The sequence below is a fragment of the Rhinopithecus roxellana genome, chromosome 10 (genome assembly GCF_007565055.1).
Source record: "Rhinopithecus roxellana isolate Shanxi Qingling chromosome 10, ASM756505v1, whole genome shotgun sequence".
NCBI classification, from domain to species: domain Eukaryota; kingdom Metazoa; phylum Chordata; class Mammalia; order Primates; family Cercopithecidae; genus Rhinopithecus; species Rhinopithecus roxellana.
In genome coordinates this window covers 107,316,223-107,342,582 of record NC_044558.1, presented here as the reverse complement: position 1 = coordinate 107,342,582, position 26,360 = coordinate 107,316,223, and the positions used below count along the sequence as shown (strand labels likewise).

General features: G+C 44.0%; 1 protein-coding gene across 1 annotated transcript in view; it reads right to left on the bottom strand.

The window, feature by feature from the left end:
* The window catches only part of ELK3 (ETS transcription factor ELK3), a 77,156-nt gene that overhangs the window by 45,766 nt on the left and 5,030 nt on the right, over positions 1-26,360 (bottom strand). The window contains exon 2 of the mRNA XM_010383888.2: positions 1,692-1,900. Coding sequence (XP_010382190.1) covers positions 1,692-1,898 — 207 coding nt within the window. The 5' untranslated portion in view covers positions 1,899-1,900. The remainder of the gene's footprint in view (positions 1-1,691; positions 1,901-26,360) is intronic.

The window sequence follows — 26,360 nt, the reverse complement described above, 5'->3', positions numbered from 1 at the left end:
GTGTGTAAGGAGGATGATGATGGCAGCACCTGTCTATGGGGCTGTTGTAAAGTTTAAAGGAGACAAGGGGAAGAAGTGCTCAGCACAGCACCTTAGACATCTAACAGAAAGTGCCAGAACATACTTGTTGACTGAAGGCTATGAAACTGCTCTCTCTAGAGATTTAAAAATCTGCCCAAGGGAGATTAGATGTAGTCTAAACAGGAACGGCTTTGCTAATTTTGTGAGCAGTCATTTCCAGCCCAGGACATCCCTTCATGCTGAAGAGACACAACCCTTAAGCCCCCAGGCCCAGGCCAGGGAAGAGATGAGTCAAGTCCCAGACACAGAGGGAGGACTTCTTTTTTTGATACCTTGATTGAAAACAATGAAAATGCTTTTTGAGTCTCAAAGCCCAGCTTTTAGGCACTCTGCCAGCAGGCAACAGGAGTGTTTTCCTTCAGCAGCCCCAGCTCCCACTGCAGAACTTAGAACCTGGGGAAACACGCAAAACAGTAAGCCGTCTGCGAGGCTTTCAGACAGTGCAATTTGCAAGAAGTGCTTTTATATTTTAGTAGGACTCTGCAGTAAGTCAGGATTAATTAATTGCTACATTAAAGGAGAGCACCTTTAGCATTTCAATGACATAATCACGTGCAATTACGATCATATAAAAGGAATACTTTATAATTAATGATGTCTCTACTTCCTGAAATGTATAATCCTTATGTCTTAAATTCCAAAGAGGCTGGCAGACAGCAGGCCCTAAATATAGGTCAGGAACTAATATTTAAATCAGTTTTTAATTCACCTTTTAATATGAATAATAAAACCAGAACAAAAGCTTACCATTATCATGGCTCTAGCTCTTTATATCTTAGAGACTAAATATTCAGCAACAACAGATTCAAAATGAAATGGTCAACAATTACAGGCCAGAAATGGTTCTCCTACATAGCAATAATTTTGCACTAGCAAGCACGTTAAAATTGCTTTTCCAGAAATGCATTAAAACTCACCCCAACTGTCCTGGTTTTGGCAACCACATTATACTATCACTTAACAAAGCGCTCTGCCTCATCTCTATGACTTAAAAATGAACGTGTTTTTTCTTCCAACTAGGGAAGTTTCCCATGAAGCTGCAAGCACCAGGTACCAAGCAGTGTTCTACGTACTTAACACGTAATGGCTCGGCTGGTCATCACAACAATCCTGAGCCAGGATTCCTATTCCTATTATTATTCCTATGCTGATTCCTGTTTTATAAATGAGGATACTGGTGCACTGAACTGTTTAAAAACTAATTTGCCAAAGCTACCACCTCCCAGGAAAGGTCCCTTTAATTGAACCACAAAGCAGATAGGATAAACAGACTTTCTGGATTTTAATATGCATTCTGTCATTCGACCAATTCAACATGAGGAAAGCCCCAGAGCCTGCCTGCATCTCATTTCTATTGTTAGCAAAGTTCTTCAGCAAACTCAGACGAAAATGCAGAAGAAACAAAATGTGACCCTCAGTAACATCCAAAGGGCTTCCAGAGGGTGGGGAAATCCCTACAGCACAGTTTTTCTCCAAAAAGAAGGCGTACACTGCCCCTGTTTTATTCCCTAATTTGATTCATAGCATGCTATTATCTTCTTTCATCAGGGAACTACTCAGAGGGGATTCCACCCTCCCCAAGACGGCCTCATGCAAGGCCAAGGGTTTACCTTGTCATAATAGTATCGCAGGGCTCTGCTCAGCTTATCATAGTTCATATTTGTTTTGTTTTTTCGGAGTCCCCACAGCTTGGCCACTTCTTCTGCTTTGAGGAGCTTGAATTCACCATCGTTCGAGGTCCAGCAGATCAAATGCTCATGTTTCTGATCCAGCAGCAACTGCAACAGGAACTGCCACAGCGTGATTGCACTCTCCATACCTGTGGGGAGAGGAGGCCAGGTCAGAGCTGGAGGTCACGATGCCGACCGAACTTGGCGGGGAGAGCGGGGGCTTCCGAATGCGCAACGCAGCTGTCCCCTCCTTCCCCCAGTGAACCTAATAAAAAGTAAGCTTTCACGTCCATCTCAATGGGCCACTCTGAACCGGGAGCTTCATGGCTGCATTTCTGTAAGCAGCCACAATTCAGAAATACCGGGAGGCCCTGTGGTCCTCCTCTGTTCACCACATATGGCCCCGCGAGCGACAGCGTTGCATGGGGAATAATGTGGAACCATGATTAATGACATGACCACTGGCAGAACAGGTCCCCATTCAAACCGTTCCCAACTTAACACAAGTGTCTATTCCCGCCCATCCTATCGATTTCTCTGTGGATCCGTGATACAGTTTGGATGTGTGTCCCCGCCCAAATCTCATGATGAATTGTAATCCCCAACATTGGAGGTGGGGCCTGGTGGGAAGTGACTGGATCCTAACGGTGGATTCCTCACGAATGGTTTAGCACCATCCCCCTTGGTACCACACTTGAGTTAGTGACTGAGTTCTCATGAGATCTGGTCATTTAACAGTGTGTGGCACCTCAGCCCTCGCTCTCTTGTTCTTGCTCCGGCCATGTGACACGCCCGCTCCCCCTTTGCCTTCTGCCATGATTACAGGTTTCCTGAGACCTCCCCAGAAACCCAGCAGATGCCAACATCATGCTTCCTGTACAGCCTGCAGGACTGTGAGCCAATGAAACCGCTTTTCTTTATAAATTATACAGTATTGGGTATTTCTCTATAGCAATGTGAGAAAGAACTAACATAGTCGGTCTCTAACTAAAATGCTGGACCCCATGCTAAGTGCACTTTATACAGGTGCCTGGAATGTCTCTCCTGTGGTTGTGGTATACGTCTACGTGTAACTGCCTTTCCTACTATGTGATGAGCTTCACGAGGAAGGGACTTTGCTGGATTACTTTGTATTGCCAGCACTCTGATAACCCACACAATGCTCAAAGCTGCCCAGTCCGTGGATGCTTGTGAAACTGAACAATCACTGCCAAGTGCAGAGACCTTCCCTTTCCCGGCACTCATCATCCTGCAGGTCAAAGCCACCATCACAGGTGCACAGATGGGAAGAGCAATTTCTCCCACGAAGAGACAAAAACCTATACAATGTTATCCTTTTCCTTCGACTCTGGTGTGAACTTTTTAAATGCTATTCCTTCTGGCTAAAATGCTGTTCCCTCGCTTTGGAGCCTGGTGAACTCTTTCTCATCCATTGTGACCCAGCTCAAATAGGGCCTTCTCAAGGAAATTTTTCCCCACTCCTGGGCAGTTTCTCAATTTCAGGCATTTGAGGACTTCCATGACAACAGGTATTGATTCTAAGTAGTAATCATCATCATCATCATCATCATCCATTTGTGTTATTAATGCTCATTGCATTTTTAAAAAGGTGGCTAGACTGGCCTCAAAAGCTTTGCCACAGATCAACTGTTGTGAGTGGCACAGAGAGCTGGGGATCATCCCCTTAGATGGGAGGGAGACACTGAAGTCCTGGTGAGCAGGGGGTGGGGGAGAGAACCTGGAGTGACAGCAACCCGGGGGTTAGCTCTGGGAGACCTGGAAGCCAGAATAATTGCCTTGGGGAGGGTTATTTGTACCAATATTGTCAACCCCACAACTCCTCTCAATTAAAGGAAAGTAGACTAGGAGCGCTCTCCAATTACCCACAGGGCATTTTATTTAGGGCTCTTTAAAGGGGATATTCTTTACAGAAATCAGTATTAACCACAATGGTCTGTAAGACAGTCACTATCATTTCATTGCCGGGTCAAAACCACCTTTGCATCTCCCGAGTCTTGCAAGCCCCCATTTTGCTGGGATGCATGGCAGCTGACCAGCCTCAACTCCTCCTATGAACCACCCTTCTGATGACTTGGATATGAGCCACAACTTTCTTCTCTTCACTGTCACTAAGAATGGCTAACAGTTGTTGCAAATTCTTGAGATTTTCTTGGCCAAACATGTCAGACAGTCAGCTTTAACGTGTCTCTGAAACTTTAAGTGCCTGCTCAGATGAATCTGCTCCTAAGGGCAGAAGGCTGCCAGTGGGTTTGGAGGTCTGCAGGGAAGGGGCTGTTGGGCCTCTGCTTGCATGCCAGGTGGGAAAGTGGTCGGCCACCGCCACCCTCCACTTTCAACTGACATCACGTTCCAAATGGGACAGGAGGGCAGCAGAAACATCTATCCATGTATTTCACACTTAGCGTTTCCACCTGCCTGGCCTCCTCGGAGCTTCCTGTGCATCACAGAATCACTTTGCATTGCAATCCAACCCCATGTGTCAGAGACCACGTCCTGGGCATGACTTATGAGAACCCATACTGCAGACTCGTTAAACGTTCTCAACTCCCCTCTCCTTAGGTGACTCTGTAGCCCTGCACTGGAGTGGCTATGGGGGGAGTGCTGACATTGAGGCTTTGCCATGTGATTGCATTTGGCCAGGAGACGGATGCAGGGAAGTGACAGCATCCCAATGCTGAGCTGGGGTTTTGGGAGGCATCATAAGTTGGCACTTTTCCTCCTGTGCTGCCAGGAAGCTGCTGCCCCAGAACGAGACACATGGAGGTGACCTGAACTCAACCCAAAGTCCGAAGCCAAGCCCCACCCACCCAGTGTCTGAAGCAGCATCAGTGACACTGACCTATGAGAAAAATCAATGCCGCTGTAAGCCAGTGATCTTGCGGCAACCTGTGACGCAGCACCACTGCAGCAAAAGTTGACTATTACAATACACGATGTCTTGGCTTAAAAAAAAATTCCCCCTTTGCTGGGGTACCGTTGTCTTTACGCTCTAGAGCTTGTGTTCAAAATCATGAGAAAGGCCAGCTGCAGTGGCTCACGCCTGTAATTCCAGCACTTTGGGAGGCTGAAGCAGGTGGATTACCTGAGGTCAGGAGTTCAAGACCAGCCTGACCAACATGATGAAATCCCACCTCTACTAAAAATACACAAAATCAGCCAGGCGTGGTGGCCCGTGCCTGTAATCCCAGCTACTTGGGAGGCTGGGGCAGAATAGCTTGAACCCAGGAGATGGAGGTTGCAGTAAGCCAAGATCGCGCCACTGCACTCCAGCCTGGGCAACAAGAGGGAAAACTCCATCTTAAAAAAAAAAAAAAAAAAAAAAAACATGAAAAAGTATGTTACTAGGTGTGGAGGGATTGGCTGATCACCTCTTTACTCAGAGGCCACACATGGGCTAAGTGGCAGCCATGGGCGCTATGGCCATAGCCTCAGGCAAAGGTAGAAGGAGAGAAAGAAAGAAAAAGGAGAGGAGAAAGAGTAGAAAGGGAACAGGCAGAGGAGCAGTGGTGGGGGGGGGGACCTACAGATTTCTGGAATAAAGGAACTCGCCTAGAGAAGGCAAGGAGCTGTTCACTAGGAATCACAGAAATGCCCCCACGGGTTCAACCAAGCTGCAGAGCTTGGGTGGCAGCTGCAGGCACAGGGGACCATCAGAGGATCACTCAGAGGAATTGCTATGCGCAACACCACTCCAGTGGAGGTGACTAAGGGCTCCAGCCTCTCCTGTCTGAGGCGTGCCCAGCCTCACCCCGTGCTGAGAGCCTCGTTCTCCTCTTCTTGCGTTCTCTTGAGCCACTCCTTGACCCTGGTGGAACCACCAGTTTCGATGACTGGGCAGTCACGTAGCCTTCCCGGTGGAAATCCCAGCCAGACATTACTCAGAGCTGAGTTGAAAAACTACTTTCCTGTGAGCTTATCATTGCATCTACAAAGATCAGTCACTCCTGTCTACCTCACGCCAGAAGTCACTCTGGGGTATCGTGGAGGTCCCAGGCAGCTCTGGAACCCACCATCCTCTCTGGCCAGAGCCATCTGCACGATGAAAATGGGTGGCTGTATGCGGCAGAGGTTTGGGTAGGGGGACAGGTGGGCAGTGGGCCACCAGCTGCCACAATGCTCTCCTTATTGTTTTCGTTCCACTCGATGTAGTTTAACTATGAGATCAAGTTTCATAATTTACACAACTATTTTCACATACAATCACACTGTACATTCCACTGCGCCTCTGCCAGCTGGCAATTTTGCCAGCTGGGGTGCTGGAAAACACAAACTTTCTACCATTGTGCTGGGAGGTACGCCCTTCCAAAAACCGCTAATGCTACAGATTTTCACGAACTCATCTATGAGTATCTCTCTCACCAGAAAAGAAATTTAAACGATTTTTTTTTCTAAAGTAATTCCTTGATACCTAGAATCCTTAATGAAGTCCAAAGTCTTAACAGGCAGGTACGATAAAGCCTATTTATCTGGATGCCACTTTAAGGAATGCGAGTAATTCAGACAGCACTCTGTGGCTTTTATTAAATCAACAGTTGAAGTGGTTGTACTCGAGATTCACGTTTGATAGATTATTACGCACATGGAGGCCTGCTCTAAGTTAAAATGTTTCATCCGCCTAACTTTACTTAGCTGATTTCCCACCACTCTGAGCTTCAAATATGTAGAACACATAAAAGAAATGCTAGAAATCTTTTTTTAAAAATTCCTTTTATCTGATGAGAAAATGCTTATCTTGGCCAGGCCCGGTGGCTCATGCCTGTAACCCCAGCACTTTCGGAGGCTGAGGCGGGCAGATCACGAGGTCAGGAGATCGAGACCATCCTGGCTAACACAGTGAAACCCCCGTCTCTACTAAAAACACAAAAAATTAGTGGGGCGTGGTGGCAGGCGCCTGTAGTACCAGCTACCGGGGAGGCTGAGGCAGGAGAATGGCATGAACCCGGGAGGCAGAGCTTGCAGTGAGCCGAGATCGTGCCACTGCACTCCAGCCTGGGTGATAGAGCAAGACTCTGTCTCAAAAAAAAAAAAAAAGAAGAAGAAGAAAGGAAAAAAAGAAAATGCTTCTCTTTCCCCTGCCTGGACCCCCACTTTTTTAAGATTCAGTGGGTACACGTGCATGTTTGTTCCATGGGCATACTGCATAATGGCGGGGGTTGGGCTTCTAGCATACCTGCCACCCAAATAGCCAACACTGCACCCAACACTGCACCCAACAGGTAATCTTGCAGCCCTCACTCCCTCCCTCTCTCTCCACTTTTGGAGTCCCCAGTGTCTATTATTCCCATCCTTATCAGACCTTATTTTGAATGTACAAAATTTTATCAGGTATTTTAATGCCATTCTTTTTGCAGACTTGAACTCTGTGCTTTCATACTGAGGCCCACCAGTCTGCTTTTAAAGGCATCACTGCTCTTAACAGGAAGAGGTGCCTCCTTCACATCTGATACTTTCTGGTTTCCTCTGACCTCACCTCAACCTTGCAGCCTGCAGGGCTTCCTGCCTCTGGCTGGCCTCTCACCATTTCCACCAGCACTGACCAGGACCATGGTCACAGGTGGCTGAGGCCCAAACCCTCCTACTCCACAGGGCAAAACCACCTGTTACTTGCCCCAAATCCTTTCCCTTTGTAATGTAGAGCTGTGATCTGCCATGGTAGAGTGAAGTTAGATGATTTAGAGCAGCTTGTCAAATGTGAATCATATGCATACCTCCTTTAAAGGAGCAGGAGGCAGGAGGAAAAGTGATATGCTCTCAGTGTTGACAAATGTTTTTTTTTTTTTTTTTGAGAGGGAGTCTCGCTTTGTTGCCCAGGCTGGAGTGCAGAAGCACGATCTCGGCTCACTGCAACCTCTGCCTCCCGGGTTCAAGCGATTCTCCTGCCTCAGCCTTCCAAGTAGCTGGGACTACAGGTGCGCATCACCACACCCAGCTAATTTTTTTGTATTTTTAGTGGAGATGGGGTTTCACCATCTTGGCCAGGATGGTCTTGATCTCCTGACCTCAGGTGATCCACCCTCCTCAGCCTCCCAAAGTGCTGGGATTACAGGCATGAGTCACCGTGCCCAGCTGAGAAATTCCTTTGTTAAAAAATAATTTTCAAGAGGGTAAAATCATGGCTCTCATACAGATAGCAAAACGAACACATTCAAGATTTTATTTCACTCATAATTCAGTAGGGAACCAGGCAGACATTATAATGAGTTCAAAAAAGCATCTGAATAATAGAGGCATTTATAGAAAAAGAATATTGAAATAAATGTGTAAACGGAGACAAAACTAGGGGTGGGAGTCAATGGCACTCTGTAAGACAGAATTCGGCTATCTATAGAGGAGAATTATTTCACGATCAATTACCTATAGTCAACAACGCTGTAAAACAGCTTCCAAGAAATCAGAATCACATCTGGAGGGAGTCTTCTCTAGAGTCAAGAATGCAGTTTTTCACTGAAGCGTAATTCTTTTCTTTTCGACTAGGTCTCACTCTGTTACCCAGGGTGGAGTGCAGTGGCATGATCTTGGCTCACTGCAGCCTCAGCCTCCTGGGGTCAAACAATCCTCCCATCTCTACCTCCCAAGTAGCTTGGGCTACAGGTATGCACCACCACGCCCTGCTAATTTTTTAATTTTTTGTGGAAATGGGCTCACTATGCTGCTCAGGAGTCTCCAATTCCTGGCCTGATGCAACCCTCCTATCTCAGCCTCTCAAAATACTGGGATTACAGGCATGAGCCATTGCATCCAGCTGCATATCTATTTTCTATAACTCAAAGCAAGTGCCAGTGAAGCACTTTCGTCTATTTGGAAGGTAAGCTCAGATTCCAGCACCCGACTCTCTGGGTTCAACTGCAAAGACTCGTCCTGTCTGGCTGCGGGACTTTGGGGAAGTTACTTAACCTTTCTGTGCCTCAGTATCCTCATAGGTAAAACGGGACTGATACGATCAAAGTATCTCCCTTACAGGGTTGTTGTAAGAGTTACAGAAGTTACTAATAATGCACTTAAACTACACCTGGAGCAGAGTAAGTGCTACTTAAATGTTAACTACGATTACCTGTTGGGCTACAGGGACTCCTTCTCACAGAGCTGGCAGTGGAGTCACGTGGCCTTCACCAGGCTGGAAGGCATTATGTAGATACTGCATCCACCTGGGCTCTTCATCCATGAGGCAATGAGCCCCACACAGGCACTGAAATCCAGGGAGACTCTTCAGCCACATGGTGACTGACTATGGTTTATAAGGTGACTTGGAGTATGCTTCTGTTTTGTAGTCTATCATCAAATGTGAAAGCACAAAAAATCTAAATGCTTGCAGAAAACTCAGATCCCGGAGTACAGATTCTCTGACTCCAGCTTAAGAAACACTGGTTTAAATGCTGACCCTGAGGCCTCCAGGCTGTGTGACCTCAGGAAAGAGGGTCCTTGGGGCTCTCACCTTCGCTGGGGGACACTCTGCTCCCATCTGTGTGGCTTCTCTGGAGCGGGAAGGGAGAGTTGTTGGGTCAAAGAGGGAAAAAAGAGAAAAGTTCTAAATGACAAGCCAAGGGATGATGATGACACCGCTCCTGGCAGCTGAGACAGGGCCCACAGGACGACATTCACGGGCCAGTCAGGGCAAAAGACACAGAGTAGAGAAGCGTGGAAGGGCCGAGAGTAAAGTGCTTAACCTCTGGCACAGAGGGAAGGGACATTTTTGCAGACTCTGAGTGATTATTTTCTGCCCTTATTGTTTTCAGCTTTTTGCACTTAAAGAATGCAGTTATGAAAACAGTTTGGAGGCCACGCGTGGTAGCTCACGCCTGTAATCCCTGCACTTTGAGAGGCCGAGGTGGGTGGATTGCTTGAGCCCAGGAATTCGAGACCAGCCTGAGCAAGAGTGAGACCCCGTCTCTACAAAAAATACAAAAATTAGCTGTGTGTGGTGGTGCACACCTGTCCACCCAGCTACTCAAGAGGCTGAGGTGAGAGGATTGTCTAAGCCTGGGAAGTAGAGGCTGCAGCGAGCTGTGATTGCGCCACTGCACTCCAGCCTGGGTGACAGAGCAAGACCTTCTCTCTTTAAAAAAAAAAAAAAAAGTTTTTATGTCCCTCTTTAGTCTTTCCAATGTTTTTTTTAACTTTGATTCATTCTTTAATCCGACGGAGCCTCAAAGAGAAAGATGCTATTGACAGAAATAATGATCATTCTCATTACGCCGTGCCCGCCTCCGCCTACGTGAGAGCTGTCAGGTCACATGACACGATCCCAGCTTCAGGCATCCCAGCTCCTCCTGCCTCTGTCCCCCAAAAGCTACTAGCCTCTTCTTGGAGGCTGATCTCCTTCCTGTCGGCCACAAGGTGGCGCCAGACGTCTTAATGTGAGTAGGAGCCGCACAGACTCCTTATGCAAAGTATGAGGTTTTTGCCTCCATTCTTAGGAAGTAGAAATGCCCACTTATTTGTTCTTCTTTCTACTGATGGCAACCTAACACTTCCCTTTGCATGTTCCTTGTTTCATTTTTACTGAGGTGGGAGTTGAGGGGGCAGAATTAGCTTTGATTTTCTTAAGCTTCTATGTGGTGGTAATTAAAGAAACAAGGCAATAAAAAAAAAAAAAAGGCAAGTAAGAGCCCAAGAAAAGGAGAAAAACTTCTGGGTAAGGAATAAACAAAGTAGGTGCTCATGAGGTACGTATGTCTTTTTTCGTTTGTTAAACTTTGCATGGTTAGAGGAATGAAGATGGATTTGAACACTACTTCTGGAAAATTCTGGTGGGTTCAACTCCTCTGCCAGTATCTGCTATGCGTTTCCATGTCATGATGTTATCATTGTCTAAGACAAAGGGTAGAAGCCATTTCATTATAGAAAATGAACCCTGTACTTCAGTCAAAGAACTGGAAGACAACATTTTATATTATTGGGGATCTGCAATAACTCAGCACAGAGTAGTATAGGTATTAAGTAAATAAGGATAATATTTGGGAGAAAAAACCAACTTATACAAGTTCTGAAGTCTTTTTTATTATTTCTGTGAGTTGGAAGATTATTAAATTTTATTTTCAAAGGACATTTAAATTATTTTAATCATTATCATTGTGTATATAAAAGGGATGAGGCCAACTTCATGTCTCCCAAGCTTTTCATTTATTAAAAAGTATTTGCCTTCTATGAATATCTACAAATTGTCCATTTAAAAAAGGGTAAACAAAAGTAGGCATTGCTCACCTATTTATTTACCCTTTACAGCCTGCAATGGTTTTTGTTGTTTTTTGGGGTTTTTTTTTTTTTTTTTTTGAGACGGAGTCTTGCTCTGTCACCCAGCCTGGAGCACAGTGGTGTGATCTCAGCGCACTGCAAGCTCCACCTCCCAGGTTCAAGTGATTCTCCTGCCTCAGCCTCCTGAGTAGCTGGGATTACAGGAGCGTGCCACTGCATCCAGCTCATTTTTGTATTTTTAGTAGAGACAGTGTTTCACCATGTTGGCCTGGGTGGTCTCAAACTCGTGACCTCAGGTGATCCGTCCGCCTCGGCCTCCCAAAGTGCTGGGATTACAAGCGTAAGCCACCGCGCCCGGCCCAGTCTGCAATGTTTTTTAAATAACTCTTCCATCTTGGAAAAGAGAAAGACTGCTGGGATTACATGCCTATACATGTTATATCTAGCACAATGCAAGGATTACTGGGTTTTTAATGAATGGATTACATGCTTGTAATCCCAGCACTTTGGGAGACCAAGGAAGGAGGATAGTTTGTGCCTAGGAGTTCAAGACCAGCCTGGGCAACATGGTGAGACCCCATCCCTACAAAAAAATACAAAAATTAGCTGGATGTGGTGGCACACACCTGTAGTCCCAGCTACTTGGGGAGCTGAGGCAGGAGGATCACTGAAGCCCAGGAGTTTGAGGCTACAGTGGGCCGTGATCACATCACTGCACTCCAGCCTGGGCAACACAGCAGGAACCTGTCTTTAAAAAAAAAGAGAGAGAGAGATTTTTCAGACGAAATCACTGACAACCACTGAAATAACAACATATGCAATTTACTGTGTGTAAATTACCCCTCTTTCCTTCTGAAACTATGCCGTCTCTGGCTAAATTAGAAGTAACTCAATTGGTTTGTCAGTGACTTTTATATGGGTGAGTTTTCTTTGGAAAAGTAAATGATGGCTTCGTTAACTCCGGCCGAGAAAATGTCTTACAACCATTCTACTTCCTCCCACATAATTCACTGCACCCCACCCCACCACCATACAATCCAGCCCCATGTTATCCTACATTCTCAGAGTGGGCCCACACTAAGACAGAAAAGGGCCTATTTCTATCTGAGGCTGCCTCCTGTGGGTATCTCTTGATCCCTAACTTAACATTCCAAAACTTTTTAAGATGCCTGGTACAGAGTTTGTTCTTTCTGGGCTTAGAGAAGAAGAGGTGGTCAATCTGCAGGGTACAGAAATAACTGGTTGTCCCAGAAGCACACCCTATTTCTCTGTACCACAAAGCAGCAAGGCAATTTAAATGAGATGGTATGTGGAAAAAGCATGGCACCACGCCAAAGGCGTATATATGCTTTAAACCTTCAACAAGGTTTCTATGCCCCCTTCATATATGCCTTATATGAAGCCTTCCACAACACATAAACAGCTATTTATTTTTAGCCATAATTTCACTTGCATTACCCAGCACTTCCAACAGAGCCCCTGACAAACAATAGGTACTGAATAAAAAAGGTGTGTAATGAATCACAATGTCTTTGGATCTCAATTTCTCTAAGATGGGTATTGTAAGATCTGACTTCACAGACTCTTCCAAAATGAGCTAACGAGCCTAGACAAAATAATTGTATTTTGCTTCCCCCTCCCCAACCCCCGGGGAGAAAGATGAACTCCCTCCCTTCACCAGTGTCGTCTTCATTGTGTTGAGTCCTGTATCCCGCCACGTGGCTCACCAGGTAGCAACAAAGAGTGTGCACTGTGTAGTCTTCAACACACACACGTCTTCATTTAATCTCTTCTTTGAAAAAGTCAAAAATTTTATTGGGTGGTTAAAGGAATATAAGCCTCCTAGATCAAAGCAGCCAACTGGTCACCCGGCCTTCCCAAATTGAGGCTGTCGTTCATGAGAGCTGCTTGGTTAACCACATCCACGTCCCCCTATATCAACATCCCCAGGAAACAGATTTAGAAGTCCTGGGAACTGCAGGGAAAATCTTTTCAGGTAACCCACTGTATTAAAACAGCAGACCATGTCTTGAAAGATGAGTGGGGCTATAAAAACCAGAGGTTCCTACAACCTGCGATAGTCCCTAGGCCCCCTTAGAGTCTCACATGGAAGGACAGGCTCTGCTGACAATGCTTTTTCGTTAAACAGATGGGCTGTTCCTTCCCAGACATTTTTGGACTAAAACCTGAACATTCACTTTCTTTGCAATTGTTTTTGTTGCCTGTGTTGTTTGCATTCTCTTAAATCTGGCTTGAAGCACGTCCCACAGTTCTCATACTTGGTAACATTCAGCTTCCTCTTCTTCTGCAGGTTGCAGGCAGGAAACTGGAAAATGGGCCACAGGAAACCTGGCCTCCTACATCTGTCCCACTTTGTCACTGCAGCTCTGGTTTCATTTTGTCTTGTGTTTTAGCTCTGTTTTAACCTTCAGCACTGCAGCCCAACTCTGCCTTCTGAAACAACACTGAGGTTCTTAGTGCCCAAGAAAACTCAGAATTTTTGTTCCTCCCCAAAGTAATTAACCCTGTGAATTCAACAGGTAAAAAATGCTAAGCAGATTCTCCTAAATAGTAGTCATTTGGATCAGAGAAGTGATTCATTAGATGTAATAAAGCTATTAATAAATCCACAATGAAAATGAGATTATTTCATAATACTGGACACAGCAAAAATTTTTATTCTGTATTTCCTGTGATTAAGGTCAATGGAAAAGCACAAGTTATTTTAGGTAAATATGATTACGAGTGGTCCAAGGCTGCCTGATGAATTTTAACTTGCTAGGCTTTGATAAATAACATACAAAAATAAGCTACAATCATATTTCATTATAAATATCACATCGTGATATATTTCAAGTTGTTTCATAATATCACAACTATTAAAAGTTGAACTATAAGAAATTATTGTTTTTGTAGATCAAAACTAGTCAAATACCAGCAATCTCATATATTCAACCTAAAATATATTCACATACATAAAACTGATCTCTCACATACACACACACACACAATCACATCCCCAGGGCAGTTTCCTCTTCACATATTTGGTCCATGGACCTTTTTGAGAGTCTAAAATTCTCTAGGAAAAAGATATATTTATACAAAATATCCATAATTTCACCAGGATTTATAAAACTAACTTATAAATTTCAAATTAAGAACAGTGTTCTAAGAAAACGTTAGCTATTAATATATCCTCCACCACCAGCAATACTGAGATCCCATGGAATTCTCAAGAATAGCGCTCACAGCTAAAGAAATCCATTACTTCATTAAATAGGAGCTTTTCTTTTTAGTGCAATTAAATCTGATGACCACACTTACTATGTACCAGGCATTGTGCTGAGGGCTCCATACATGCTGTCTAAATTTAATACTCTCAGTTGGCTATGCCCATGAGGAACTATGACTTTGAAAGGTGAAATAAGACGCTCATGGCCACACAGGTAAAATGGGCCAACAGAGCCTCATATCCAGGGGCATCTGGCTCCAAAGTCCAGGTTCTTAACGCACATATGCCCCCAGTAGAGGCTTCATTTCTCATATGCACACTTAACTGCTGCTAAGGGAAACGTCTCATTGTAATTTGTGGGAAATACATTCCCACTAGGAATCAAATCAGGACATTTCCTTGTTCATTGCTGGTGTTGCCTCATCTGCGTCTCCAGCTGCTCCAGTTGGGTTCTGTTTCAAGAAAGAATCTTTGAATGCACCCCATCCACCATTTTGTGAACCACTGCCCTCCTTTCAAAGATCTGTATCATGGTTTAAATAGGTTCCAGGTTCACCCAACACTAAATATTAAGCAAGGGTGGCTCTTGATACAAGCAGGACGTTGAGAAGCTCTGTGTTCTGGAAGTCGGTGCCTCCTAGACCTCCCACTCAGTGTGTGTGTGTGCAGGACGATGGAACAGGATGAAAGTCAGAGGAAACAGAAGTGAGCTAGCCTGGCCCGAGAGGGGCCCCAAACACGCATGCACCTCACATCACGAAACCATGAGAAGCACTTCAAGTGTGAATAGGGACAGGCTGGAATCCCAGGGAAACCGTGCATGACAGTATCTGGCAAGGTCCCTAGCACCCAGCAGGGCCTCCAAAACTTTCCTTTAAAAAGAAACACCTCTAGGGAAGCCCTGTTTCAGGGTCTAAGAAAGCAGTGTTCAGGATTTCATGGAGGACCACAACATGCCCTGAAAAAAACAGGCTGTTCCCCCATCAGTGATACTAAGATTTTGCGATCTTTCAGTTTGAGCTTTAAATTAATGAGCTCCCTAATCCCCAGTGAGCATCTGGCCCCCCGACCCCCATACTACTTTTGATTCTTAAGTTTCAGAGGCCTTTGCTTGAATGAAAAATCTTCTATGCAAATTTTTGTACTATGAATATCAATACAATTCAATCCTGCATACAAGAGAAAAAAGCTGGAGGTCAAAATATACAAATTCTCATTGCAGCGAAGAACTTAAAAAGTTGTGCCATCTTCTGTGCCTTGGTCAAAGGTAGGAAAAAAAAAAAGGAGAAAAGAGTTGTGTGAGCTACAGCAGGGATGTTAACTTCTGTATTTCAACCTTCTCTGTAGAAGAGGCAAAGTCAGTCTCATTTCTCTCCTTTATCTGCTATCAAACTAAAAGACTTCTTAAAAGTATTTGAAAGTAAAAACTTATAATCCTTTTGATCAATACATTGTATAAATGATCTTTAAAATAGGATGGAACAATGTATTCAGCTTTAAAGATAGCCTTGACAGAAGTATTTGCTTAAATCTATGGTTGTCAATGTAAGAAAATGTTTATTTACTTAAAGATGGTTTTACAAAAATCAAAATAAAGGAAATCTTACAGACCACTTCCACTAGAATGAAACCCTAATCTTTCTGATAAACTTGAAAGCTTTTCTGTGCTAAAGAAGAAGCTGATGAAAGTCGAAATTATTTACCCAGTGCAATGAGAACATTTTTGCATGGATACAAAATGATGGTGGTTTTTCCACATCCAGAAACTGAAACATTTCCTGCCAGAGCATCCTCCAAACTCTTCTATTGTGTTGAAACTGTAAAATCTTTCTAAATCAGGACTTCCTCCTATTATGCTTTAGAGGCGTCTTTCTGGGAAGGGTAGATCCAAGGCAAAAGGTAGGAATTCCTGCAGCACCACCCAGTGGAAACATTACAAAAAAAAAAAAAAAAGGCAAGATAAAATATGTTTAATAAAAGAAAATCTCATGTGTTAGCTCCTCACTCAAACTCTGGACACCACTCTTTTTGCATCAATGGCAACCTGCAATCTGTTGTGCTTACAAACGGCCTTTAACATCACGTCTGCCCTGTCTCTGTTTTGCACGTGTGCACACACACCGCGCCACGGCAGGGTCAGGAAGGATGGTGCACCCCTGGGGAGGAAGGGGTCCCACGTGGGGTCAGGTGTGGGCTGTGACATCACCCCTTCCTCTCAGAAGGATCCCCAAGGGATCCTGGGGACCGGGAAGTCTGCACAGCTGTGCTGGGCACCCCAGTCCTGATGCAGCAATGAGTGTTTCCTGGCAGAGAAGTGCCCAACCATCTGTGCACCTTCCCCTTCCCCTGGCCCGGCTGCACCTGGCCCGGGCCACCTCCAACATCTGCACAGCCATTCTACCTCCCTGGTTCTGTCCTGGAGAGAGTTGTAGAGCCTCTTCCTCCCCTCGCAGCTCCTTTCTCCAGTCCCTGCAAAACTCCCTCCGGTGTGAGCATGACTTCTGCTCCCCTGACCTACCAAGGCCACAGTGCATCTCATAGCCTCCTTGGAGGTCATTTAAATCTGGTTGCACTTAATTTACTGCCTCCATCAAAACTCATCTCTCTTCACCAGTGCCTGCTTCTCACAATGCATGACACATGAGGCTATAATTTTCTTGGGAACTGGATGAAGCAACAAGAAACCTTGACCCTCTCCCTTCTAGCTCCTTCACAGAAAGCCCTGGCAGTGGCCTGGAGGAGAGATGCCATTGCACGCTCTTCTCAGGAAAACTGGGAACTTTATTGTCTTCTCTGTAGAACTTAAAATGACAAAGTAAACTCAATCATTTCTGGATGGTTAAGTCACTAAAAAAAATTGCCCTCTGGCTGGGTGCAGTGGCTCATGCCTGTAATCCCAGCAATTTGGGAGGCCGAGGTGGATGGATCACCTGAGGTCAGGAGTTCAAGACCAGCCTGGTCAACATGGCGAAACCCCGTCTCTACTGAAAATACAAAACTTAGGCGGGAGTGGTGGCAGACGCCCATAATCCCAATTACTAGGAGGCTGAGGCAGGAGAATCGCTTGAAGCTGGGAGGTGGAGGTTACAGTGAGCCAAGATCACGCCACTGCACTCCAACCTGGCAACAAAGCGAGACTCTGTCTCCAAAAAAAAAAAAAAAAAAAAACTGCCCTTTAACATCAGCCTACCTGGAAAAGTTAACCTTTCTCCCTTTCTAGAGTAAATCCACTGAAACCATTTTTAATCCCTCTTTTAAATGGTACACAGATATGGCAAAGGATAACAGGTGGCTGAGCTAGACACTGTTTAGAGTATATGATCAGCGTTAACACTTTACAGCATAACATATTTGAATTGCTGATAATTTATTATGCAAAGGGTTCATTGTAATATATACATCTTTTCTTTCTTTTTCTGAAGTTTAACATTTGCCAAAACATGTCAAGGTTTAGTTGGCTAATATTGACATTACCCAGTCTTTGGGTCCTACTCTATATAGTATTCTTGCAAAATGGTTATGAGTTGCTGGTATTTATGACCGAGGGATCACCATCAACATCTTTAGAGGTTTTTGAGAAGCACAAAGAGCTACCTTACAGAGGTGGTTCCTGAAGCAAGGAACCGGTTAGTTTCACTGTTTTTCCTTCGTGCTCTTCTCAACAAAACTCTTTCATGGTTTAGGAAATGCAAATTCCAGGCATAAACATTTATACATAAATCTGGTATGGTAATACATTCGCTTTGGAAGAGAACTATAAAAAACAGTGACTCTGCAGTCTTCAAAATATCATCACCTGCTCATGTGGTGGACATGTGTGGGGGATTTCAGCTGCGTCTGAAGTCACGAAGGTAGTCACTAGCCCTTTAATAGTTTTACCCTCCCCATATGCATATGTCTTGCTCACATTTTTGTACAACGGACATCAAGTCAAGCTGCATATGATGGTTATGGTGCCAAATGCAGAGGGATTCTAAGTATATAGGACCTCTAATAAAATTATTTTTAACAGGAAGTAAAAATACAGTGGTGTAAGGTAAAAGTACAAGCACAAGCCCTCTCACCTCTCATTCACTGTCTGTTTAAACCAAGCCCAACTTGTAGACAAAAAACTGTAAGTGGAACACACTTTAAAACACCTTGGTGTTCCTGGTGGGTACCGTTATTTACAAAACTTGCAAAAATAAGACAGTGAGTGATTTCAAAACTTAGTAGTCTTCTCATAATGCCTCATATTTAAAACAGATATTTTAATTAACCGTCAAGATGCACTGAATAAATGAGGAAAATAACAATCAAACTGTCGTTGAGGGACAGACCAACTGTTCATTCATTCATGTCCAGGGAATGGTGTTATGCAAAGACCACCAAAAGCATCTGATGGAAGAGTCTGGCTATTGGTGGGCATTAGCATCAAACATCAATCTGTACCCCAAAGCATCCTCGCTGCCCTTAATTCCCACACGGGCATCTACCATCCACTGGCTTGGGCAGTCCCTTTTTGAAATATCATATACAACTTATTACTCTATCTGCTCTTCCAATAACTCTTCAGTGTGAATATATTAACTGTACAAAATCACAGCCAGATCCTGCTTTAGAGGATCTTTTTTTTCCCCTTGTGAAAGAAAATTGTGGCTCACGCCTGTCATCCCTGTACTTTGGGACGCCAAGGTTGGCAGATCACGAGGTGAGGAGTTCGAGACCAGCCTGGCCAACATGGTGAAACCCTGTCTCTACTAAAAATACAAAAGTTAGCCTGGCATGGTGGCACACACCTATAGTCCCAGCTGCTTGGGAGGCTTAGACGGGAGAATCGCCTTAACCCGGGAGACGAAGGTTGTGGTGAGCTGAGATCACGCCACTGCACTCCAGCCTGGGCAATGGAGTGAGACTCCATCTCAAAAAAAAGAGAAAGAAAGAAAAGAAAGAAAAGAAAGAAAGCAAGAAAGAAAATAAATTGCCCTTTCATTAGGTAAAATACTTGAATCATTTGGTGCATGTCTGATTTTCTACATCAAGGTCTTCAAGTTTCTCCTTTCTGAAAGACAAACTACTAGGCTTTAATATTTAGGTTTAAAAAACACACACAAAGGATGTGGCAGAGGCTGAAGGAAGATGCCGCTCTTGTGGTTCAGCTCTGATTGAAATCAAAGCAGGACAACGAGCTTATCTGAGAGCCGTGACCCCCAATCCTTTGAGAATTCACAGTACACTTGAGTCATCTGATTCAAGATGTCTTCAAACAGCATATAGTTTTGTCATTAAAATAATACACTTTAAGAAGACTTTAACACTCTTCAGATTACTTCATTTGTCATCAATGCAGCATTGAGAATTAACGGTACAGCAACTAAAGGGGTGAATTAAGTGAGGGCAGAAACGCCAAGTGGCTGACTGGCTCTTCTGTTTTTGCCTCAACTATCTAAGATGAAGTGAGTCCATCTATGGGCATTTTTACACTGGGCTATGCATGCAGCAAAGATACGACAACATCTCTCTGCCCAGAGTTTAATCAGTTCTAACCCTCACTCGGGCGTCACTTGGAGCATTTCGAGACATTTGTGCTAAACTGCTTTTTCAAAAAAGAGAAGAAGGGCTGGGTGTAGTGGCTCAAGCCTGTAATCCCAGTGGATTACACAGGGGAGGCTGAGGAGGGAAGATCACTTGAGCCCAGGAGCTTGAGGCTGCAGTGGGCTATGATTGCACCACTGCACTCTAGCCTGGGTGACAGAGCAAGATGCTGTCTCTAAAAGAAAAAAAGAAAAGAAACCATCCATTGCCCTGTGGTCTAAATGATCAGTAGCTGGGGTTTGAAAAAAATACATAAAAATGTTAGCAGAAATAAATTCCCTCCCAATGCTCATGAATTCTAATTGCCAGAGGGTTTCAAGATCATACAAGGAAACTGAGGTACTGCACCTCACACAGAGTCCTAAAGATAATACTAAATGGTTTGGTCCCTTCTCTGTATGTTCATAATGGGATGTGCTGAGATGATCAGGAATCTATGCTTTCTTCTTTCCTGCAAATTCTGTAATAAATCCAGGTTCTCTCCTGATTTCTCATTGGGAAACAATGATTCTTCAAGGGTGAAGACGGTTAGTAAACATTGACTTGTGCTCCTACCCTCTGCACAGAACCAGGGCTTCAATCCTACATGGGAAGTGACTGCAAAGAGCAGCAGCACCAACTGAAGTCACCTACTGTCCCATTCTCTCAGAAGCAGACCTCCCTCTTGCAGCCTACATCTATAAAGGCGCGTACATACTCCTCACCTTCCAGGACGTAGCCCTTTCATCTGTGAATCAACTCCAACAAGGATTTGCATCTGAGCCTCTAAAGGCGAGCCTTCCAAACTCCAGTAAGGGGACGAAGAGGGGGAGTGACGTTTCCAGTTCAATGAGCGTTAACCAGAGAAATATTCTTAACTTTTAGTGTTAGGGAATCATTCTAACATTTACACCTCCTTTTCTTGTGTAATAGATAGTATGATCTTCCTGGGCCTCAGGATCATTAACTCTGAGGATGACAACAACCTACAGGTGCAGGCAAAGGAGAACTCCTGTTGATTCCTGCAGTTACCCCAGAATAAATTTCGGGCTTATTTTGATGTTGCTGCTGTTGTTGTTGTTGTTGATGTAATCTCTCTATTCCGACAATTAAGTGCAAGGAGAAAAATCTCCTTAATCATACATTCTGCTTAATCAAGGTTTGACTATCAACAAATTGCCCCTTGGCAAAACCCAGCTGAAATGTATTAGGAGACCTAGTCCTCTTCCACCAAAAAAACAGTTTAGGTATTTAGTCATTCAAGTCTTTATAATCACATAAGCAGAATCTTTTGTTATTTCCAAACTCAATCAGAAACATCATTAATTTCAAACAGGTACGGATGGAAGCTACACACACAGGTTTTACTGTAAGTAAAGAAGGACCTTTAACTGTGGATCTTACAGGATTAAAAACTGGTTATCCAAGGGAACTACGAAAACTTGATCAACTGAAGTCTTTAATAAAGGACTAATGATGGTTGCTCTACAACAATTTATTCTATATAAAAAAAACTTTACACTGACAGTCTTTCAATATATCCTATCCCACAAATAACTTTACTGTTAACTGACCACTCTCAGTATTGATATCAACAATAGGGCCAAACCTTGTTCTCCAGGATACTAACGAATTAACCTCATTTCTATACATCTACTTTTCTTGCAAGTCTAAACAAAAAGTATGGGAAGTGCCATAGAAGAGCTTTTTGGCTGTCTTTATGAGTTTTCTTTTTGAGACATAATCGCGCTCTGTTGCCCAGGCTGGAGTGTAACGGCACAATCTCTGCTCACTGCAAGCTTCACCTCCCAGGTTCAAGTGATTCTCCTGTCTCAGCCTCCCAAGTAGCTAGGAGTACAGTCGTGCACCACAACCCTCGGCTAGTTTTTGTATTTTTAGTAGAGATGGGTTTTCACCATGTTGGCCAGGCTGGTATCGAACTTCTAACCTCAACTGATCTGCCCGCCTCGGCCTCCCAAAGTGCTGGGATTACAGATGTAAGCCACCGCACCCAGCCTGTCTTTATATAACCAAGAGATCTGCCTGTTATTAATTCAAGTAACTCACTGTCTAGGAAAGAGATGGACATATGCATAGCAACAAAGGGCTTTATCAAGTCCAAGGGCAAAACAAGGTGGGGCTATACTGATAAGCTCCCCGCAACACACACACCCCTGCTTCAGATTATTTTTAATTCATTGAGTGCCAGGTATTGTACAAAGTGCTGAGATAATACAAAGGATGAGAAAAACTGATGCAGGCCCAGAGGGAGCTCACAGACTGATAGCACCGCAGACATGCAGCACATGACACAGACACGCGCAGGCATCCCCCAATATCCAAACCAAACGGAGCCAAAGTTTCGGACAGTAACTTCAGATCAAGAGGGATGCCATGCTATCACATCTATTTGGTTTCTGGGTTATGGAGAAAATAGCATTAATGAACAAAGAGGGGCACCAGCCCTATCTTCAGAGAGATGTCTCAAACTGTCTAGTTCCTGGCCAGGCACAGTGGCTCATGCCTGTAATCCCAGCACTTTGGGAGGCCAAGGCAGGTGGATCACAAGGTCAGGAGTTCGAGACCAGCCTGGCCAGTATGGTGAAACCCCATCTCTACTAAAAATACCAAAATTAAGGCCGGGCGCGGTGGCTCAAGCCTGTAATCCCAGCACTTTGGGAGGCTGAAACGGGCGGATCACGAGGTCAGGAAATCGAAACCATCCTGGCTAACACAGTGAAACCCCGTCTCTACTAAAAATACAAAAAAAAAAACTAGCCGGGCGAGGTGGCGGGCGCCTGTAGTCCCAGCTGCTCGGGAGGCTGAGGAAGGAGAATGGCGTGAACCCGGGAGGCAGAGCTTGCAGTGAGCTGAGATCCGGCCACTGCACTCCAGCCTGGGCGACAAAGTGAGACTCCGTCTCAAAAAATAAATAAATAAATAAATAAATAAATAAATAAATAAATAAATAAAAATAAAAATACCAAAATTAGCCAGGCGTGGTAGCATGTGCCTGTAGTCCCAGCTACTTGGGAGGCTGAGGCAGAAGAATCACTTGACCCCAAGAGGCGGAGGTTGCGGTGAGCCGAGATCATGCCACTGCACTCCAGCCTGGGTGACAGAGCAAGACTCCATTTCATGTTCCTGTGTTTGAGTGACAAAAATTTGGAGATAGAGAATTTGGGTAATGAAGAAACCTGTAAATAAAGCCTGTGGCGGCCAAGCATGGCGGCTCACACTTGTAATCCCAGCACTTTGGGAGGCCAAGGCAGGCGGATCACTTGAGGCCAGAAGTTTGAGACCAGCCTGACCAACATGGCGAAACCCTGTCTCTAATAAAAAACACAAAAATTAGCCAGGTGTGGTGGCACAAGCCTGTAATTCCAGCTACTTGGGAGGCTGAGGCAGGAGAATCTCTTGAACCCACATGGTGGAGGTTGCAGTGAGCCAAGATGGTGCCACTGCACTCCAGCCTGGGTGACAGACCAAGACTCCATCTCTCAAAAAAGAAAAAAAAAAAAAAAAAAAAAAAACCTTGTGGTAAGGGCTCTGAAGGCCAGGAGCAGATGACTAAGGGAGATCTACTTTAGGTGGCAGGAAAGACTTCCCCAAGAAAAGATGGTGGAGCTGAGTGTGAACTAAAGGACATCTACAAATTGGTTAGGCGTGGAGTCTGAAAAATTGAGGGGTCAGGGGAAAATTCCGTCAGCATTGACAAAGACCCAGTGGACAGAGGGCAGAGGCACCCTAAGCATTTGAGGAACTGAGGTACAGCCAGTTTGGCTGGCCCAAATCACATCTTGCAGCTTGAGTTAGGGATTTTGGTCTTTATCCTAAGCTGAAGCCACTAGAAGATTTTTCAGTAGAAGAGTGACCTGGTCAGATCTGTGTTTTGAAAGGATTGTTCTAGCTCCTAGGAAGAGAAGGGATCAGAGGGGGTGCAAGGGAATGTGAGAACCCTCAAGATACAGCAGTGGGGGCAGACAGCACTTTCAGACTATCAGAAGGAAGGAGGAGGAATTTAACCAGGTGACCAAACTCTTATCTGGCGCTACAGAGCACCCAACTCAAGACAGTCAGTGATGTCCCCAAGAATGAGGTGGCTGTGGGTCATTAGAAATCAGTGCTGCCTGTCATAAACCTCAAAAGACTAGGAGGAAAGGAAGCAGCTAACATTGGCCTTCCACTGGAGTGTTCCTTATTCAATAAGGGGTGAAAATGGAATTCAAGGGGAAACTTATGGGGAGCCCCTTTTTCCACCACAAAATAGCTGTTTGTTTAAATTTCTGCATATGACTATGTCAGATATTTGGAGATGACAGCAAAAATTCATATCACACTTTCACAACTCTTAGAAGAAGTCAAGTTCTTTCCTCCAAATATAGTAGTACAATAGGGCTTCTGACTTGAAAGGGATTATCTCAGCTTCTTCACTTCAATCCCTTTTTTTTTAACAAAAAAAACACAAAAAACAGGGTTTTACTCTGTTACCCAGGCTGGAGTGTAGTGGCACAATCACGGTTCACTGCAGCCCTGACCTCCCGAGTAGCTAGGACTACTGGCACGCGCCACCACATCCAGCTAATTTTTGGCAGACACGGGGTCTCATTATGTTGTCCAGGCTGGTCTCAAACTCCTGGGCTCAAGTGATCTGCCTGCTTCAGCCTACCAAAACGCTGGGATGACACATGTGAGCCACTGCACCCAGCCTCTGCTTCAACCACTTTACCATCAGGCTAAAGAAACTGAGGTCTGGGAAGATTAACTAATATCCTCTCATCCCAATTAGTCCTAAGGTAACACATATTACTTTTGGCTAAATATTTTGCGGATATTAGGTAATATAGAAAGGATTTTTCTTTTTCCTTTTACTGTATGATGAGGAAATCTATACATTCTGATTTATTTTTAACCAAGCAGGTTAAATAAAATACCACATTATTTTATCAAGGTATTCTGAAGTTTAAGAATCTATATGGTAGAATCATGAAATTGCCATAATGGAATTTTGCAAATAGCCAGGGATAATGAGACCCCATTTCCACAAAAAATAAAAAAATTAGCCAGAGGCCAGGCATGGTGGCTCACTCCTATAATCCCAGCCCTTTGGAGGCTGAGGCAGGCAGATCACTTGAGGCCAGGAGTTTGGGACCAACCTGGCCAACATGGCAAAACCCCGTCTCTACTAAAAACACAAAAATTAGCCAGGCATGGTGGCACGTGACTGTAATACCAGCTACTCAGGAGGCTGAGGCATGAGAACTGCTTAAACCCAGGAGGTGGAGGTTGCAGTGAGCCAAGCTCACACCACTACACTCCAGCCTAGGCAACAGAGCCAGACACTGTCTCAAAAAAAAAAAAAAAAAAAATTAACCAGGTGTGGTGGTGCACAACTGCAGTCCTATCTGCTTGGGAGACTAGGGCAGGAGGATCACCTGAGCCCAGGAGTTTGAGGCTGCACTGAGCCATGACAGTGCCACTGCATTCCAGCCTGCGTGACAGAAGCAGGCTCTGTCTCTAAATACATAAGCCAAAAAACACTTGGGTATATGGAAATATTGTCTCTTTGGGCAGGGTTACATGTATGTATACAATAGCCATTAAGATCTGTGCACTTTAATATATGTAAATCATATTGTAACTTAAAGAAAAAAGAGAGGGCAAGAGCCTCGTTTTCTTTATTCTATTGCTTGGAGTACAGTAGCCCTAGCTTCATCAGTCTTAAGAGAAGGTCTCCGACAGGAGGAGTAAGTCCTCGTGTTCTGTAGCACTGCAGGATGACTATAATACAGTTCCAATTAGCTACAAGGAAGATAATGAATGTTCCCAACACAAATGAATCATAAACATTTGAGACGATGGATCTAATTACGTTGATCTAATTACTATACATTATACATATGTAAAAAATCACTATGTACCCCATAAATATGTACATTTTATATATCAATTTTAAAAAGTAAAATAAAAAGGTATCCAGATAAGTGTTTTATACCTATCCCATCACTCCCACATTACACATGGATATTCAGAAATTGTTCTTATTTATAGAAACTTGAAGCATACTTACTATGTGCTTTAGATCCTTGTTTTAGAGTGTGCAAGTAAATTCATTTCAGTCTAATTCAAATTAGAATACACTAACATAACATCATCTAAATTTCTTTAAAAATACATAAGTAAATTTCTCAGCCATGTTATAAAGTAATCTTATATAATTCTTAGAAAAATGTAGTAATTACTTTCCAGGAAATGTAAATTAATACATAGCAATAAAGTAGTCAATGACTTTATTCCTAGTGGGAATTCAAACCAAATCACAATTTATTGAAATGACTAGTTCAAAGTTTATTTTTAAAATGCTGACATGTATGTAAATCTCCAGTAATGGATGAAAGGCCATTTTTATTTTGGTTTCAGGCAGGAACCATGGGGAGTTGAATTTCTGCATACAATAGTTATTTAAAAGACTGAGTGATCTACCATTTTTGAAGACATTTAGAATTTCACAGGTTACACACACATACACACACACACACACACAGAGCTAATTTGATTTACTGGGGCTGCTCTGTAAGTGGCAAAACTAGAGTTTTCATGGTCTCACTGCC